Source organism: Mesoplodon densirostris, chromosome X (genome assembly GCF_025265405.1).
Source record: "Mesoplodon densirostris isolate mMesDen1 chromosome X, mMesDen1 primary haplotype, whole genome shotgun sequence".
NCBI lineage: Eukaryota > Metazoa > Chordata > Mammalia > Artiodactyla > Ziphiidae > Mesoplodon > Mesoplodon densirostris.
The window spans coordinates 100957877-100973386 of NC_082681.1; the positions used below are offsets into that span (position 1 = coordinate 100957877).

A 15510-nucleotide genomic window follows, 5' to 3' on the forward strand; every position below is an offset into this window, starting at 1 on the left:
GTATAGCACAGGGAACTATATTCAATATCTTGTAATAACCTATAGTGGAAAAGAATCTGAGAAAGAATATATATATATATATATATATATACACACACACACACACACACATAACTGAATCACTTTTGCTATACATCTGAAATATTATAAATCAACTATATTTCAACTTAAAAATATTTCATAGAATGTGCTTATCCTAAAAAATTTATCCATTGTTTATTCAAAATTCAAATTTAACTTGGCTTTTGTATTTTTATTTGCTAAATCTGGCCACAGTATACTGTCCAGGACATTAGTACAAAAGGAAGCCCCTACAACATATGCCTGAAGACTAAGTTATACACCCAACTAGCAAACTGTTCAATAAAACATGTTTTAGGGCTTCCCTGGTGGCGCAGTGGTTGAGAGTCCGCCTGCCGATGCAGGGGACACGGGTTCGTGCCCCGGTCCGGGAAGATCCCACATACCGCGGAGCGGCTGGGCCCGTGAGCCATGGCCGCTGAGCCTGCGCGTCCGGAGCCTGTGCTCCGCAACGGGAGAGGCCACAACAGTGAGAGGCCCGCGAACCGCAAAAAAAAAAAAAAACATGTTCTATTCTCCTATCTTGACAAATACACCCTCACAATGACAAAGTTGATAAATATATATGTAAAGCTATGATATTTTTTTTTCTGTTTCATGTCTTTATTGACCAGAGAGAAAAAAAAGGGTCACAGCATTTCAGACTTTATTCAAACACACAAATGGTAACAAAGGGCACCCACAAGTGACAGGCATGGTCCCTAAGGCCTGGCTCAAAGGCCATGCTGGAGGGTGTGGGAGACTTCTCAGCCCTACTCCCTCAGCATCTCTGTCCCTTCCTCCTCTGCACCTCACGGACACCCCTGAGATCAGTTAAAATTATGCAGAAACTAAGTTACTCTAGAGGAGGTTGGGCCCTACCTCACTGCCAAGAAAGAGCAGGTTCTGAGGAGAAGATGGAAGCGGGCTTCGGGGTCGTCACTCAGGAGACGCCAGGCTGCTCCCTGGGTCTGGCCTGCATCACCCACGGCCTCAGACCTGGGCAGGGAAGGAAGCAGGGAGATATTCCCCACGTGGCAGCCCTGGGCAGCTGGAGAGCGTGGGTCACTGGTCATGTGATACCCCCCAGCCCATGGCCAGACCTCTGCCTGAAGCTACTCCCCCGGAGGGAGAAGGCTTTCAAGAAAAAAACACCAACTAGGTTCATAAAGGGCTTGGGTAAAATACTTTTCCAGAAACCTTAAGAAACGAATCACTCTCAGATTCCTGGAGCATTGGAACAACTGAAATTGTCATGGGGTTGCCGGGAGGAGGGAAACTTGGTGAAAGGCAGCCCTCTAGCTCCTCAGATCACTTAGCAAGGGGCTCAGCAGTCTTTGCGCAGGCTCCACGGTGGACCTCTGAGAAGCATGATGAAAGAAACAATGCATCTTGAGCGGCTGGCCCACACCTCCTCGCTCCTTCTTGCTGGCTTGGGACCAGAGGCTGATCATCAGGTGAGCCCCAGAAAGCAAATCTGATTGGGCATGAGGCCCCAGATGCAGCTGCTTTCCCTCCTTTCAGTCTGACGGTTCTTATTCAAATTGGCCAAAGAGCACCTCGCCCATAGTTCTGTTCTACTTAGGGCAGCTTTTCCTTGACTCACTCAAAATCTTTTTTTTTTTTTTCCCTGAAAGATGACAGGATGGACATCTGTCACCTTTCTGAAGGGGTTACTGTTTTTATTGTAGGTAGAAGTTCCTCTAACATTTTACAACTGTAAAAATCCTGGGCTCGGGCCAGACTTCCGAGGTGCCGACGTGCACGTTCACGTTGGTGCGCAGACATGGCGTGTCCACAGACGCCCTGGATACACACTTCTACCCTACTCTACACAGACACATGAGGGCAACGTGCGAATCCTGGAGAAGAGTTAGGCCACCTGGGCAGGGGCAGGTCACAGGCTCAGAAGACATTTGGCATAGTCAATAGTCCTTTCCAAAACACCATGACCCCAGACCCACGCAGTAAGCAGCTGAGCTGTGGAGCAGAGAGAACCTCAGCTTTGAAGGTGCCCAGGAGCCATGGGCTTGAGGGGGCTTTTATGGATGGAGCATTCCCCACGGGCACCTCCCCCTTGTCCAGACCATCTGCCACCCTAAGAAAGTCACCCAGGGAAAAGTCAGGATTCTCTGGCCCCTTTGCGTTCCATGACTGCTCATCGAGACTCAAAAGCTTAGAGAGTCCAGTTACGAGCTCTGAGGGCACAGCCCAAAGGAGGGCTTTCCTCCTCTGGGTCCAACAGCATTTGATCCTCGACGCCTTGGCACTCCACAGAAAGAAGTGGTGGTGAGGGCTAGGTCAGAGATGGGGAGTCCTCAGACTGCCCAGCAAACCCACACACACTATGGGGGATGGTGGGGGGGGGCTCACTGACGCCGCCCAGGTCAGAAACCAAGAAGAGACACAAATATAGCACTTTTGGTCAAGGCATTTCCAAGAGACGATCACAAAAATGATTCCACTTTTGGATACTACAACATAACACATTTGGCAACTTTCAAAGAAAACAGCCGTCCCCAACCCAAGCCATCGAGGGTCCAAAGTCCCTTTACCCTCAGCCCCAGTTTAAAAAGTCAGGGAAGGGGGCTTCCCTGGTGGCGCAGTGGTTGAGAGTCCGCCTGCCGATGCAGGGGACACGGGGTTCGTGCCCTGGTCTGGGAAGATCCCACGTGCCGCGGAGCGGCTGGACCCGTGAGCCATGGCCGCTGAGCCTGCGCGTCCGGAGCCTGTGCTCCGCAACGGGAGAGGCCACAACAGTGAGAGGCCCTCGGACCGCAAAAAAAAAAAAAAAAAAAAAAAAAGTCAGGGAAGGAAGATGGGCCAATGCAGGGCAAGAAAAGGCTGCAGAAGCAGTTACATCAACTACCTAAAGCGCCTGTCTGTCTCATTCGGCGCAGGATGCCGCCTGCCTCAAACCTCTTCTTGGGGAGAAAGCAAGCTATCTGGGGGGTCCAAGCTGCTGGAGACAAACGACGCAAAGCTGAACATGGTAGCAGCTGGGTGCCCCGAATCCAGAGCTGCGATCCCCAGTCTCCAACTACAACCAAGGACACCCTATCCTCCCCCTCCTTCAAGAGGCTTTGTTCATAGGAATGTGGGGTACTCTGGCAACTCTATCCAAACCTCAGTTCAACAACCTGAAGCTAGAACCCTTTGCATCTGCTGCATTATTTTGGGGTGCATGGGCGGGGAAAGATGGTGTTACAAAGCAGCTGCCAACGTCCGACACGGCCCACTCAGGTGGAAACATGGCACAGCGCAGGGAAAAACCTCTTGGTTTGCTCCAGCTTCCTTGAAGCACAGCATATGTACAAAGACCTAGGCCTTCCTCTTCCCCTCCCCCTAGCCCTAGATCAGCTCCAGCTGGGAACCCAGCCCAGCTGCTCCTGTAAAGATTTGTTATAACACTGGCTAAGAGAACAGAAGCAGGTACTGAAAAGGTATTCTGCAGCCGGAAGCGGCCTCTGTCTTCCGGTTCCTGTGGGTGGGGCTGCGGTTCCTTTGGTTTTGACCAGAACACTTCTCCACCGGGGGGCCAGGCTCAGCTTTGCTCTGCAGTAGCTCGGTTACTGTACAGCAGCAAGATTTAACTTCACAGAGGTGCTCTGCTGGGTTGCTCTCTCGTCGGTTAGGACTCCGGACTTTACATCCAAGATCCTCTCTCCTGAAGAATCTTTGCCTTCTCGCTCGGCTCAATGACAATGCCATTGGTAGAATTATTTAATTCTCTGGAGACAACACAGAGGAATTCTGCTTGATCCTCATTTCCATAGTTATAGGAAGATCCGATGCTGATTAGCTGTTCGAATTTCCAGCCGTCAGACATAGTGGACAGCATCTGCGTGAGCTCCTCTTCTTGGCACTGCAGGACTCTGTACACGTGCTTCACGGGGCCCTGTGAAGTTCTGTTCTCGTTGTCCTGTATCCTTTCCTTAACAAGTCGCACGAGAGATGCAGTGTTGTAAAACTCCGCTTCCTCCAGCACACCTTCTTCTGCCAACTCCTTCGTAATGATGGGCTTCCCATGGCCGAGATAGTTCAGGATATAGGACCAAAGTAGGTAGGGTCCCTGTCAATCAGATAGGCCCCTGTCTCGTCCTTGTCTGAGTCCAGCTCCGGGTCTTCCTGGCAGCAGAGGCGGCAGAGAAGAGGCTTGGGCTCCCGGCCTAGGGTCTGCCTGGTGGTCACGAAGTAGGTGCCGCCCACGTTCAGCCGGACCCAGCGGGCGGCTCCACCGCCCCCTGCCCGCTTGGGCGGTCCGGGACCCGGCTCCAGTGGCTGCGCGGTGGCGGTGGGCTGGCGGCCGTGCCCGCGGGGCGTGGGGCCAGCAGGGCGAGGGCTGGGGGGCCCGCGACCCGGGCCGCCCCCGTCGCCCAGCCCACTCCCGCCACCCCCTCCCAGCCCCGCCATCGCTGGGTCCAGTTGCAGCTCCACCATCTTGGGCCGCCACCGCCACCGCCGCTGCCCGCGCACCTATGAAATTTTTTGTATGACTGGAATTCAGTAAAACATCAAAGACTACTGAAGTCAGTTATGTTTGTGTGTGTCTGTGTATTTTGTGAGTTTGGAGGATTAATAAAATAAAGACATACATAATTCATACATTAGCATATATATATTGCTTAAATTGTATTGCCTGAGTTTACAAAGTCACAAATTATGCTACTATAATTAAAAATTTCACATAACTTGTGTTCTGTTGATAGTAATTATCTAAAGAATTTTAAACAGAAGATGTGTGTTAGAAAAAATTCAGTCTCCCTCCTATGTATCTCTGACACCCACACTATGACCACACTCACAACACTTCTGACACCAGATATGTGTGGGTTTCCCCACCAAGCAATTCTCTGCAACACCAGCTGGGTGTCCTACAATTCAACTCAATTCTGACGCTATCTACCTGGAGACAGAATCAGATTCCACAGGTTAAAGACTCAGTCCCACAAGACTGCCCCACCCTCACTTCAGACGCCAATTGCAAGCCCAGACTATTACCTGTACTTCTGACCAACCGGCTGTAAATCAGAAGTTCCCATGACCCCTTCCTCGCGTTTGATTAATTTGCTAGGGTGACTCACAGAACTCAGAGAAACAGCTTACATACTGTTTAACAATTTATTATAAAAGGATATGATAAAAGATATAGATGAACTGACAGATGGAAGAGATGTGTAGAGCAAAGTATGTGGGAAGAGGGTTGGAGCTTCCAGCCCTCCCTGGGTGAGTCACTCTCCTCAAATCTCCACATGTTCACCAACCCGGAAGCTCTCCAAACCTGGTACTTGTGGGATTTTTATGGAGGTTTCCTCACATAGGCATGGTTGATCATTAACTCCATTTCCAACCCCTCTCCCCTCTTTGGAGAATGGGGGATGGGACTGAAAATTCCAAGCTTCTAATCATGGCTTGGTCTTTCTGGTGATCCAGCCCCCATCCAGGACCCCACCAAGAGTCACCTCATTAGAACAAAAGACACTGCTATCACCCAGGAAATTCCAAGGGACTTAAGAGCTCTGTGTCAGGAACTGGGGCCAAAGATCAAATATTAGAACAAAAGATGCTCCTAGTGCTCTTCTCAGTTAGGAAATTACAAGGGTTTGGGGAGCTTGTGCCAGAAACCAGGGACAGAGACCAATATATGTTTTCTATTATCTCACAAGATGTAACTGCATTAAAACTGTATACATTTTTAATATATTTACATCAAATTTTTAAATTAAGGTAGGTAGCAAAAATCAAAATATTTAAACATTTTCATATGTTTCAAAAACATTTTTCTTATAAAATATTAAAAATTGTGTATTAAAGTTAAATGGCAGGACTTCCCTGGTGGTGCAGTGGTTAAGAATCCGCCTGCCAATGCAGGGGACACGTGTTCAAGCCCTGGTCCAGGAAGATCCCACATGCCACGGAGCAGCTAAGCCCGCGAGCCACAACCCCTGAGCCCGTGTGCCACAACTACTGAAGCCCGTGCACCTAGAGCCCATGCTCGGCAACAAGAGAAGCCACCGCAATGAGAAGCCCGCGAACCGCAACGAAGAGTAGCCCCCGCTCGCTGCAACTAGAGAAAGCCTGCGTGCAGCAACGAAGACCTAATGCAGCCAAAAATAAATAAAATTTTAAAAAAAAGTTAAATGGCAGTGGTTGCCAAGGGCTGGGGGGTCGGGGGATGGGGAGTTAGTGTTTAATGGGTACAGAGTTTCAATTTTGCAAGATGAAAGGAATTCTGGAGAGGGATAGCGATGATGATTGCAAAACTATAAATATATTTAATACTGCTCGACTGTACACTTAAAAATAGTTAAGGTGGTAAATTTTATGTTATGTGTATTTTACCATAATAAAAACATTTTTAATTAAATGGGAAATATAATCAACAGACATCAAATTTTTATCTGAATTATTTAAATAAAGATGACTTTAAGTTTTTGAAAATTTAATTAATTCTTATTAAATGTTTTATAAAAGTAAAACAATATAAAAAATCTGGTATCACATTTCACACATTAGGTTGAGACTTACATATATACCAAATTAAGAGTAATATAAATTTTTTTATATTATGTTTTAAAATATTGTTTATATTATTTATATGTTTTAAAATATTGTTCAATATTTGGCCAGTGTTCCTCAGTTGCGATGTTGTGAAAATTGCCTTAATTCTGTGAGTACCTCCAGAACCATGAATTGGGATTCTAAGAGAAGCAAGAAAATGGACACTTGGAACCACTGGGGCAATCGCTTATATTTGTGTGATATTCAGTGATGATGTCTTTTCTCTTACCAAGCACTTCAGTCCCTCTAACCACTCTGAAATGCTCTCCACCTCTGGCGTCCTCAGCAGCCCAACCCACAAGTCTCCACAGCATGTGGCTCTGGTCACCTTTGGTTTGAAGGACGCAAGATGCCTGAACACCAGTCAGTCATGGGAGTGGATGTTCAAGGTCACAGGCCAGACTGTGCCAATGCCGACTAGCTGATCCTAAGCCAAGAGGTGCCCATGTGCTTGTTAATAAGTGTGTTTTTATGACCTGTGGGGCTCTCTGAAATGTGGAGCACATTTCAGAGTCAGGGGTCCCTCTAGCCCAGATCTAACGATGGTACTGGCTCTGGGAACCTGATCAGATCAAAATGAATTCAAGAAGGAAGTTATCATCCAGACCCTTGGCAAGAGTAAGTTTGACAGGCTTTTCTCCAGTTCTACTAACATAAGGAAACAACCATGCTTTTGTAGGAAGTTCCATCACAGCTAAGTAAAATGTCAACCAGGCAACAGCTAGCCTGAAGTTAGGTAATAAGAAAGCCCCTCACTGAGGCCTTCCCTGTTCCCTTCCCTCCACCAGGTAGTGACAGAGGGGAAGCTGCTCCTTCTTCAGTCCCTAACACCAGGGATACCATTTCCCCTCTCCAATGGAAGTAAACTTCTCTCTTCAATTTGGCGTCAGTTTACAAAATATTCAAATTTCAAATGCCAAGGCTAGGGGCTTGGCAGCTGGCCAGGAAGAGGCATGAGGCCAGAACTGAACTTTGCCCTTCCAGCTGACTGACTGTCCCCACTCTGCCTGCCTTTTTCAGCAGTTGTCAAGTTCCCGGCTTCATCATGGTGTGCCCCATCACCCCAGGGCCCCCACCCCCATGCTGGGGGCATTATAGAACCCTCCCTGCTATTCCAGTGTGGAGAAAAGGGAAGTTCCCTATGCTGTTGGTGGGAATGTAAATTGGTGCAGCCATTATAGAAAACAGTCTGGTGGTTCCTTAAAAACTAAAACCCAGCAATTCCACTCCTGGGCATATATCCAGAGAAAGCTCTAATGCAAAAAGATACATTCACCCCAATGCTCATAGCAGCACTATTTACAATAGCCAAGACATGGAAGCAACCTAAATGTCCATCAACAGATAAACAAATAAAGAAGATGTGGTACATATATACAATGGAATACTACTCAGCCATAAAAAAGAATGAAATAATGCTATTTGCAGCAACATGAATGGACCTAGAGGTTATCATCCTAAGTGAAGCAAGTCAGACAAAGACAAATATCATATGATATCACTTACATGTGGAATCTAAAAATGCTACAAATAAAGAATATGTGGTACATATATACAATGGAATACTACTCAGCCATAAAAAAGAATGAAATAATGCTATTTGCAGCAACATGAATGGACCTAGAGGTTATCATCCTAAGTGAAGCAAGTCAGACAAAGACAAATATCATATGATATCACTTACATGTGGAATCTAAAAATGCTACAAATGAACTTATTTACAAAACAGAAATAGACTCACAGACATAGAAACCAAACTTATGGTTACCAAAGGGGAAGGGGGAGGGGAGTGATAAATTAGGAGACTGGGATTAGCGTATACACACTACTCTATATAAAAGAGATAGAAAATAAAGTATAAGTATAGTATAGCACAGGGAACTACATTCAATATCTTGTAATAAACCATAATGGAAAAGAATCTGAAAAAAGAATATATATATATATATATAAATAAATATATATATATATATAACCGAATCACTTTGCTGTACACTAGAAACTAACACAACATTGCAAATCAATTATACTTCAATTAAAAAAAAAGACTATATTCAATGTCCTGTGATAAGCCATAATGGAAAGAAATATGAAAAAGACTATGTATATGTATAACAGAATCGCTTTGTTGTACAGCAGAAATTAACATAACATTGTAAATCAACTATACTTCAATTAAAATAAAAACAAACACACAAAAAAGAGCTGTCCCTGCTATTTCTCTGAGCAAGAAGCTGAAATCTTCGACCAATGCAAAATCTGCAGTAGACTTCTCACCTGGGGAGGCGGCTACTGGGCTTCTACCCCATGACTCCATGAAAGAGGTTGATTTTCATTATTATGCATTCTCACTGAGGCTTTTTTCCATGAATTTTTAAACATAAGCATTCGTACGTCACCAAAATATCTCAAAAATGAGTCCATTTTAGAGCTCGCTAGGTTAGTTAGATGGAGTTGCCATCAGTTAAGAGAACACAGGAGGAAAAAAATAACATAGATGGGAAAGTGATGAGGCCAGTTTGAGACATGTGAGGCGGCAGAGCCCTTGGAAGTCAGTGAAATGGCTAATGGGCGATTGGAGATTTAAGCTGAAACTCCAAGGAGAAGTCTGGGATACAATACATCTATCATTCGTGTCTACCGGTCAGATAAAATTTGGGGCCGAAGCATACTCATACCTTTATATTCCCACAGATAGCACAGCCCTTCAGTGACTGGGAAGGACAACTCCTAGGACTTATGTGATGTCACAAGGAGAAAAGCAGAGTTGTTGAGAAGAGTAGTTAGCTGAGGGAGCCGAAAGTAGAGCTTTGTGGCAGAATCAGACCTCAGGTTTGCAAACTGCAGGTTTAACCCCAGGAAGTCAGTAGACAAAGGGGAAGTGAGGGGCTTAAGATAAGGCAGAACACTAAAGACAACTTAGCAGAATCTCCTCAAAAGGTTAGAGGAATTGTCCCAGGTCACTCAACAGAGCACCTCAGTTAATCAGTGACTCAATTCTGTCTCCCCAAATTCTGGTCCCAGCTTTCCTGTGAATCCCCTGGGTGGCTGTCTGTGTCTTTGTCTTATCTTTCAAAGGAGTGAGTGGGCAACTGCTCTACCCTAGAGAATTAAGAAACCTGTAAATGAATATATTTAACCTATAAAATTTATTCCATTTCACTGGAATAATAACTAATTATCCATTTTAAAAGGGTTTATTAATAAATGAGTATGAAATGTACAGCATGGGGAAGGTAGTCAACAACTACGTAATATCTTTGTATAGTGACAGATGGTAAAAGTAGACTTATCATGATGATCATTTTGTAATGCGTAGAAATATCGAATCACTGTGTTGTGTACCAGGAACTAACGTACTGTTGTAGGTCAATTACATTTCAAAACCAAACAAACTCATAGAAAAAATGATCAGATTTGTGGTTACCAGAGGTGGGGTTGGGGGGAGGGAGAACTGGATGATGGTGGTCAAAAGGTGCACACTTCCAGTTATAAGTAAGTACTAGGGATGTAATGTACAACATGATTAATATAATTAACATTATATTATATATAATGTGTTATATATATGTTATATATTATGTACTATATATATGTTATATATGAAAGTTGTTAAGGGAGGAAATCCGAAGAGTTCTCATCACAAGGAAAAAATATTTTTTTCTTTTTCTTTTAATTTGTACCTATATGAGATGATAGATGTTCACTAAACTTATCGTGGTAATCATTTCATGAAGTATATAAGTCAAATCATCATGTTGTACACCTTAAACTTATCCAGTGCTGTATGTCAACATATCTCAATAAAACTAGGAGAAAATACAATACAATACAATACAATAAAATAGAGTTTGTTGCATAAGCTTGTGTACAGAATATTGAAATCATCTCATAGGTCAGAAGACTTAGCTGGAGGACAAAATAAACTAATCCCAAAACAATTCAGAGTTGTCACCTCCTGTTCCTGACTTTCCTCATTCTCAACCATCATCCATTTGGCTTCATCCTGTGGTTTGTTTTCTTTTTTTTCCCCAAAGAATAAAGCTTTGCTCTTCTCTCCCCAGCTTCCAGAATGGTGCCTGGCACATAGTAGACACTCAGCCAATAGTCACTGAATGACTGAATCAATTCTCTGAAAGTCTATTGGAATCAGATTCCTGATCAAAAAGAGTCACATCCTTCTCAACAATGGAAGTGTGTCTTTTTTTTCTTTATAATTTTTTTTCAGATGAGAAACGTCATTTGGAAAACTTGAAAATTTAGAAAAGTGGAGAATTTGGAAGCAGCAGAAAAGTTTTGAAGAGAAGAAGTCCTGACATCTTACTACTCCGGGCTACCACAAAACAGTTGAAGGGTTTTAGGATTATAATTAATCAAGTAATCTGTGTTCATAATTGAAATATTAGAGATAGAGGCAAAAAGGGAAAAGGGAGGAAACTGTAGCATCCTCAGAGGAGAATGGGGGACTTCCCTGGTGGTCCAGTAGTTAAGAATCCACCTTCCAATGCAGGGTATGTGGGTTCAATCCCTGGTCGGGGAACTACGATTCCACATGCCATGAGACAACTAAGCCCGCATGCCACAACTAGAGAAGATCTCGCATGCCACAACGAAGACCCAACACAGCCAAATAAATTTAAAATAAATAAATAAATAATTTTTCTTTTTTTTCAAAAAAAAGGAGAATGGCTCAGGTCTTGAGCTTTAAAGAAAGCAGTTTGCAGTTACCAGGGCTTCTGGGACATTACTCTGAGCTGCCTGGGAGCCTGGGGCCAGGACAAGGTCTGGCCCTGAGGTAAGAAGACAGCTGGGACTTCCCTGGTGGTCCAGTGGGTAAGACTCCATGCTCCCAATGCAGGGGGCCCAGGTTCAATCCCTGGTCAGGGAACTAGATCCCACATGCATGCCGCAACTAAGACCCGGCGCAGCCAAAATAAATAAATATGTATTTAAAAAAAAAGAAGACAGCCACAGGCCCCCATAGCACATGTCTACTTAAAATGTATACATCAGAATTTAAAGTCAAAATTATTTAAATCATGCTGAAATTTTATTAATTTGAAAGTTTAATTAAATCTTGGTAACTGTTTTTATAAATACATAACTTTTTGCATTATTAGTGTTCAATGCCCATTTTGGGCTCCACAGTAGAGAGTTAACATCAGGCTTCCCGCACATTACAAGTGTGTTTGTGTAGGTATCATGCATATTATAGATTTAAGAGTAATATGGGGCTTCCCTGGTGGTGCAGTGGTTACGAATCCACCTGCCAATGCAGGGGACACGGGTTCGAGCCCTGGTCCGGGAAGATCCCACATGCCGCGGAGCAACTAAGCCCGCGCACCACAACTACTGAGCCTGTGCTCTAGAGCCTGCGAGCCACTACTGAGCCTGCGAGCCACAACTACTGAAGCCTAGAGCTTATGCTCTGCAACAAAGAGAAGCTACTGCAATGAGAAGCCCACGCACCACAACGAAGAATAGCCCCTGCTCTCCACAACTAGAGAAAGCCCACGCGCAGCAACGAAGACCCAACGCAGCCAAAAATAAATTAATTAATTAATTATTTTAACAAAAAAGAGTAATATGGATTTTTTAATGTCTCATGGTGCTCCTAGCCACCATGTGGTACCTCTGGAACCACGAAGACAAACAAGAATGCAGATGTGCAGCATCAATGGGAAATTATACTTGGTTATGTGTGAATCTCTTGCATTCATGCTCTCCGGAAGGAAGGGTTTGACAAATCAATTTGTCTTTTCTTTCACCTCAACTTTCTGCAGCTCAAATTCTCCCGGCCCTCCGAAGCAGTGGCCTCTCCAAGATCAGGGGAGGCACAGCCCACAGACCTTCACAGCATCCAGAAATAGTTGCCTTTTATTTTGAAAACAGTGTAAGCCGCTGCACAGAAGTATTTCCCTGGGGCCTGAACAGTTGTGAGTCACACCAGTGGCTGTCCTGAGAAGCGCACAGCTCCGGGCTCAGGGCTCTGCCAGCACTGACCACTGGATTCCAAGGCGGAGATGCCCACGCACTCTCTACCATATGTATTCTGTATGTTCTTGTGGTATGTGGCACCCTCCAAAGCATGGAGCCCAGGGCCGGGCCCTCTTACCCAGGTTTCAGGGCAATATTGGATTAGGACCTCCCTTTGCCTCCTGGGGCAGCCCAGCCCATGTTGTAGGCCTACACAGGACAGGACAGTAAAAGACTCTGACAAAAAAAAACACTTCCAGGCTCACCTGTGCTTCACAGGATACACTCTCACTTTTTTGTGTTGATTCAATATTTTTAAAGATTATACTCCATTTAAAGTTATTATAAAATAAAGGCCAAATTTCCCTGTGCTGTACTATATATCCTCATTGCTTATTTATTTTATACATAGTAGTTTGCATCTCTTAATCTCCTACCCCTATCTTGCCCCCTGCCCCCCATACAGGCTCACTTTTGAAGCCACTTGCCAGATGCATTACCGCAGGCACAGATCGCCTGAGCCACTGCAAGGCTGTTTTATGGGAAGACAAGCCCCATCCCAGGCAGGCTCTACAGCAGCTTTTGTGGAGAGGGCTGGGTGCTTCCCACACAACCTCACTGGAGCCAGAAAGAGCTGGGAATGAAGCCCAGGCACTGTGGCTGTGTGCAAGGTCCCCTGGCCCTGGGATGGGGTGGGGGGAACCAGGAGGGAGTTTCATGAGGACAGCTGGGCTTGCTCAGAGTCCAGTAGACCAGGCTGAGGAAACAGGAGTCACCACAGCCATGGAGAGCTAAGTATGCACCAGTCCCACTCACAAGATCTCTGGGAAAAGACCATGGATGAGCCGGTAAGGTGGTCACGTTTGCCATTTCTCCTTTTCACAGACCAAGTCTCCTCTGATAGAGGGCAGAGGAACGGGCCATGAATATGAATGGGCAACTTCCAGAATAATGGAAACCCTACAGGACAAAATGGTTCACGCCCTTCAACAGATAAACTGTAAAAAAAAGAAAGGGATGGGGGACTTCCCTGGTGGCGCAGTGGTTAAGAATCCACCTGCCAATGCAGGGGACACGGGTTCGAATCCTGGTCCGGGAAGATCCCACATGCCACGGAGCAACTAAGCCCGCGCGCCACAACTATTGAGCCCGCCTGCCGCAACTACTGAAGCCCGGGCACCTAGAGCCCGTGCTCTGCAAGGAGAAGCCACCGCAGTGAGAAGCCCGTGCACTGCAATGAAGAGTAGCCGCCGCTCACCGCAACTAGAGAAAGCCCGCATGTCACCGCAACTAGAGAAAGCCCGCGTGCAGCAACGAAGACCCAACACAGCCAAAAATAAATTAAAACAAACAAACAAACAAACAAATTATTTTAAAAAAGAAAAGAAAGGGATGGAAGGGGGGAAATAAGTTAAAAGTGACTTAGAAGACATTTAAATAAGTTTTTAAAAGGCAAGCTAGTGCTCACTTCGGCAGCACATACACTAAAATTGAAACGAGGACTTCCCTGGTGGCACAGTGGTTAAGAATCCACCTGCCAATGCAGGGGACACGGGTTCGAGCCCTGGTCTGGGAAGATCCCACATGACGCGGAGCAACTAAGCCCGTGTGCCACAACTACTGAGCCTGAGCTCTAGAGCCCGCGAGCCAAGGCTACTGAAGCCTGTGCGCCTAGAACCCGTTGTCTGCAACAAGAGAAGCTACCGCAATGAGAAGCCCACGCACCACAACGAAGAGTAGCCCCCTCTCGCCACAACTAGAGAAAACCAGCACGCAGCAACAAAGACTCAACACAGCCTAAATAAATAAAGAAACAAATAAATAAATTTATTAAAACATAAATAAAATAAAATAAAATTGGACCGATACAGAGAAGATTAGCATGGCCCCTACACAAGGATGATGCACAAATTCATGAAGCATTCCATATTTTTGTGGGAATGTAAACTGGTACAACCACTATGGAGAACAGCATGGAAGTTCCTTAAAAAACTAAAAATAGAACTACCATATGACCCAGCAATCCAACTCCTGGGCATATATCCGGAGCAAACCATAATTCGAAAAGCTGTATGCACCCCAATGTTCATTGCAGCACTATTTACGATAGCCAAGACATGGAAGCAACCTAAACATCCATCAACAAATGAATGGATAAAGAAGATGTGGTACATATATACAATGGAATATTACTCAGCCATAAGAACGAAATAATGCCATTTGCAGCAACGTGGATGGACCTAGAGATTATCATACTAAGTGAAGTAAGTCAGAGAAAGACAAATATCATGTGATATCACTTACATGTGGAATCTAAAAAATGCCACATGAACTTATTTACAAAACAGAAACAGATTCACAGACTTTGAAAGCAAACTTATGGTTACCAAAGGGGAAACATGGGGGGAGGGATAAATTAGGAACTTGAGATTAACATACATACGCTACTATATATAAGATAGATAACCAACAAGGACCTACTGTATAGCACAAAGAACTCTACTCAATATTCTGTAATAACCTATATGTGTAAAGAATCTGAAAAAGAATGATTATATGTATATGTATAACTGAATCACTTTGCGGTACACCTGAAACTAACACAAGACTGTAAATCAACTATACTCCAATAAAATTTTTTTTAAAAAAGACAAGCTAAACTTACTGTAGGGATGCAAAATTGGTTGATAAAACACTTGTTTTTTTGTGACTAACATAAAAGTCAGGATCATGGTTACTTCTGGGCAAGGGAGGGGGCTATGATTGGGATGGGAAACGTGAAGTGGTTTCTAGGGTGCCTGGCAAAGCTCTATTTCTTGATCTAGGTGGTAGTTAAAAGGATGTTTGGCTTAAAATAATTCATTGTCATACATTTGTTTTGCTTGTGTCTGTGTTTTATTTTATAATAAAGAG

At 44.6% G+C, this 15510-nt stretch overlaps 1 protein-coding gene and 1 non-coding gene across 2 annotated transcripts; one reads left to right on the plus strand and one right to left on the minus strand.

The window, feature by feature from the left end:
* Positions 1-3599: 3599 nt before the first annotated feature.
* LOC132482372 (BTB/POZ domain-containing protein KCTD2-like) lies at positions 3600-4500 on the minus strand. Its single transcript, XM_060087651.1, is given in 2 exon segments — positions 3600-4108; positions 4111-4500. Coding segments are annotated over 2 exon segments (792 nt in total). The 3' UTR covers positions 3600-3706.
* Positions 4501-14423: 9923 nt separating this feature from the next.
* On the plus strand, positions 14424-14531 carry LOC132482841 (U6 spliceosomal RNA). The gene has a single exon (XR_009531003.1). It is a non-coding gene; the product is annotated as a U6 spliceosomal RNA (small nuclear RNA).
* Positions 14532-15510: the final 979 nt, after the last annotated feature.